Here is a 3,854-nt window from a genome sequence, read left to right on the forward strand (position 1 = left end):
CCAGAATTTTCAAGGACTGTCCATGATTCGACTATTGGTAATTTTAAAGCCTTGTCTCTTACACTGTACCAAAACCAGTCCCACTTGATGGAATTTTGCTCTTTCTAACATAATATGATGTTATAACGTTGGGCATCCCTTATTGGGCTTTGTAACAACTTTCTAGTTGCTTTCTGTCATTTGGATTTGTGACAACATATTTCCCCAATGACTACTACAAGAACAAAAGGAAATGAAGAAAGTGGTATACAGTAGTCTCTGCCACAGATCCCTGTGCTTCGGAGCAAGGTAAGTGCGGGATCGTGGGCCAATGTGGTACTTCAGAGAAGTATTTTAGTGTTGACTTTTGTGTAGTTATAATTTTGCTTTCTTGAAACAGCGGGATCATAAGTGAACCGAGATTGTAAGTGGTGGATCTTATCCAAAGACAATTGTGTACTGACATCTTTTCTTTTCTCCATTTCATGTTCAGGTTGTTGAGCAGCTCCAAGTCGGACTCTGAGGCTCATTCTCACGGGCCAGCGGTGTCCGAGGTTTCGTCTTTTGTCAGCGAGAAGGCAAGAGGCAAAGAGTATGCCCCTCCTGATATGCTCGTATCCAGCGCGGCTGCACCAGCCCCACCTCCTCCTCCTCCTCCTCCTCCTCCTCCTCCCCCACCCCCACCCCCACCCTATTTTATGCCTGTGATTCGAAGATTGAAGACAGATGTTCAGACAAAGGATCAGGTCATGAAGAAAATGAGGGTGAGTGAAAGTCATTTTTGTTTTTTGGTCATTTCACGTAGAATGGTTATTATGGCTTGTTGCCAATATTTTTTTTCTCTTCAAGTGACGGATCTGCAACAGATATTGGACCTGTCTGTGGTGTAATAGTTTGGTGCTTAGCTGTTGCATGCAGGAGATCTGAGATCGATTCTCAAGTGGGGAGAACATTTTTATAAAGTACCTTCATCTTTCTGCTGAGATGTATCCCTCTCAGGCTGGGTTGGGCCCGACTGGCAGGGTCAAAAGCCCACCTCTTAAATAATCTGAATTGTGTCAATGGGGGTATAAAAGCAACTACATTAAAAAAAAAAAAGCCAGCACCGGTTTTTCTGCGGGATGCTCTTGAAAAAACATATTGCCCTTGTCTATTCACATCACCTGTTTGTAAGTTTTGATAGATCTTTTCTTCTGTTTTGGTATATTTTTTGGTTTTTGGTTTGTTTGTTTGTTGTTGTTTTTTTGGGGGGGGCAGGGGTTCTTTTGCACACTTCAGTGGTCACTGATTTCTAACGCTCAAAGATTTTAAAGTTTTTCTGAATCTGAGTCATTGGATACCGTTAAAAAGATAAAATCACTAAACTGTATTATTATTATCCTGTTCTTTTCCTGTCACCTGTCATCTATTTTTCCAAGTCTGTGTCTAGCTTGTCAGTTGGCTCAAACGAAAATAAACAAGTCTGCTGCACACCTCCCGTGCCATGGACGATACGCCACATGTCTGTCGGGTCCTCATCAATTGATCATTTTTCATTTTTCTGTCGCAGGCGGTCGGCGGGACTCTGTTGCCTGAGATCACTGTTGAGGCTCTGAGGAGCGTGAAGCTCAAGAGGACAGGCGGCCCCGACCTGAGGTCAAGAATCAACGAGGACGGAAACCTCTCTGCCAAGGTTGGTAGACATGTGAGATTATCATTAGATCAAATGGGAACTTTTGTGCCTTATTGCGTTGGATTTAAGTTCATGTGGAAGTTTTTCTTTTGATATACAGTGGAGTCCACTTAAAAGGAGTCCGGAAAAAACGAGAAGTTTGTTATAAAGAAACTATTCTAAAACCCCGTTTTTTTCTCCTCTTTATCTTTGTAAATAAAATACTGCTATAGCGCTATCAAACATGCGAGTCAGTTATAGCGGAATATTGCTGCTGCTGTGCTCAGTGCATAGGCCATTGCAAAACCTTGTCATTTGAGAAACTTGTTCGTGATCTTGAGAAACAAAGAATAGGAGAGCCAATGAAGGCCGGAGCGACTGAGTAGGGAGGCATGCGCAGACAAGCAGAACGCATCGCGTGATAGGCCAGCGTAAGCCTATTTAGTTATCAACGCCTACCATGCCTCTCACTTCTCCGATGCGGAGATGGAGAGGTCACAGCAATGTGATGGATGGAGGGAATGTGTGATGTGCGCAAGCAGACAGAAAGCCCCAAAGGGTGGGGTGGGGTGGGGGCTAGGCGGTCATATAATCAGGCAGCGCAGCCCAAGAACTACACACCTTGCTTGTGGGCTGACATGCCGGCCGCTCAGGCTTCGGCCCACATCAAGCAGTGACCTTCGTAATGATAATAATGATTACAACGGCCGCGGCTGGCGGTCTCTTTCTCCCTCTCGCCTTATCTCTCTCTGCCTCTCAATCTCCCCCCCCCCCTCTCTCTCTCTCTCTCTCTCTCTCTCTCTCTTTCTCTCTCTCTCTCTCTCTCTCTCTCTCTCTCTCTTTCTCTCTCTCTCTCTCTCTCTCTCTCTCTCTCTCTCTCTCTCTCTCTCTCTCTCTCTCTCTCAATGGTTTAGCTTCCCTGTGTTTGTGTTCAAACTAACGGACATGTAAAGAATTATTCTAGACAGACAAAAACGATGGAAAGGACAGAAAGTTGACTTGAGTTAGAGTTTTACGGCACTTTAAAAACAATAAGGTCATTTCAGCGCCAGGAGGAAATTGATTCACAAGAGAGTGAAGAAATGAGTACAAAAGACCGACAGCAGGGTCAGAAAGAAGGAGCAAACCATATCAGAGCACCCGCCAACCACCCACGCCGACAGACAAACATGGGCATCACATCCAAAGACACATACATACAGAGAAAACGGATGGATAGACAGACAGACAGATTAAAGCAACAGGGTTTCTAGTAATCAAAAAGAGACAAATTGACAGATAATGACACACACGACATGTTTCCCTTACCTGTTTCTATGCTGATGTTGATGACAGTTTTGCAACCTTTCGACGCTGCTGTGAACTTTCCTCATCATTAAGGTTGTAGCAATATCGCTTCATAAGAATGTTGGTCATCCTTTTGAAAGCTTGTCGAGAAATTTCCAACTCCAGTTGAAATAATTCTGGGAAGTCAGTTAAGACTCTAATGAGTTTGTTTCTGCACAGTGGCTCGGTTGTCTTTCTAAGATAATGGTAGGCCAGAGTAGTCAGTGTGAACAGTTTGTCCGATGGATAGGTCAGACCACCACGGTTGATTTCCTCAAGATATGCTCTGACATCTGGTGTACTGTCTGAGGGGTTGCCGGCAAGCTCACGGTGTTTGAAAGCAATGTAGCCAGCAATGTGAAAAATCGCCAGCTTTTCATCAGCAGTCACTGAGATGTTTCCCTCTACCATATCGTCAATGAGTAGCAGGTCACTGTCTGCAAGGTCCTTCTCACACAGGTCACATTCATGATGACTGATGCTATAGTCCAGTGCAACCTCTGTCTTAAGCAAAATCCTTGCTTTATCAATGGTATGTGTGTGCATCACTTCCTAGACTGTCAAAAAGTAATTACAACCCGCAGATCGTCTGAAATGTCCAAAATGCCTGTCTAAGTCATCCTGTTGGAAGAAGCCTAGACAGACAAACTGATGTCTGTATGGTTCGTGCGTTTGCAGTAGGTATTTGCTCAGGGCAGCAAGGCATCTGCACGTCCAAGAAAGAGCTTCTGATGTGTCTTTTGTGAGGCAGTGCATTCTTACTCTTTCTGATGGTTTCATTGTCTCAGCAAGCTGTGCCCAATTTAAAAGAGTTGTGATGGCTGCCTCACCTTTCTCTGTCAGATCGATGGCAACACAGTCCGGGTCACACAGCCGCTTGTCCTGAAAGGGTGTCTTG

General features: G+C 44.6%; 1 protein-coding gene across 1 annotated transcript in view; it reads left to right on the forward strand.

Annotated features, from left to right (window-relative positions):
- Positions 1–21: 21 nt before the first annotated feature.
- Positions 22–3,854, forward strand: part of LOC101845235 (proline-rich protein 11) — a 13,570-nt gene continuing 9,737 nt past the window's right edge. Inside the window, exons 1-2 of the mRNA XM_005097174.3 lie at positions 22–743; positions 1,529–1,651. Of these exons, the coding sequence (XP_005097231.2) occupies positions 465–743; positions 1,529–1,651 (402 nt within the window). The 5' untranslated portion in view covers positions 22–464. The remainder of the gene's footprint in view (positions 744–1,528; positions 1,652–3,854) is intronic.

Source organism: Aplysia californica, unplaced genomic scaffold (assembly GCF_000002075.1).
Source record: "Aplysia californica isolate F4 #8 unplaced genomic scaffold, AplCal3.0 scaffold00148, whole genome shotgun sequence".
Classification (NCBI taxonomy): Eukaryota; Metazoa; Mollusca; class Gastropoda; order Aplysiida; family Aplysiidae; genus Aplysia; species Aplysia californica.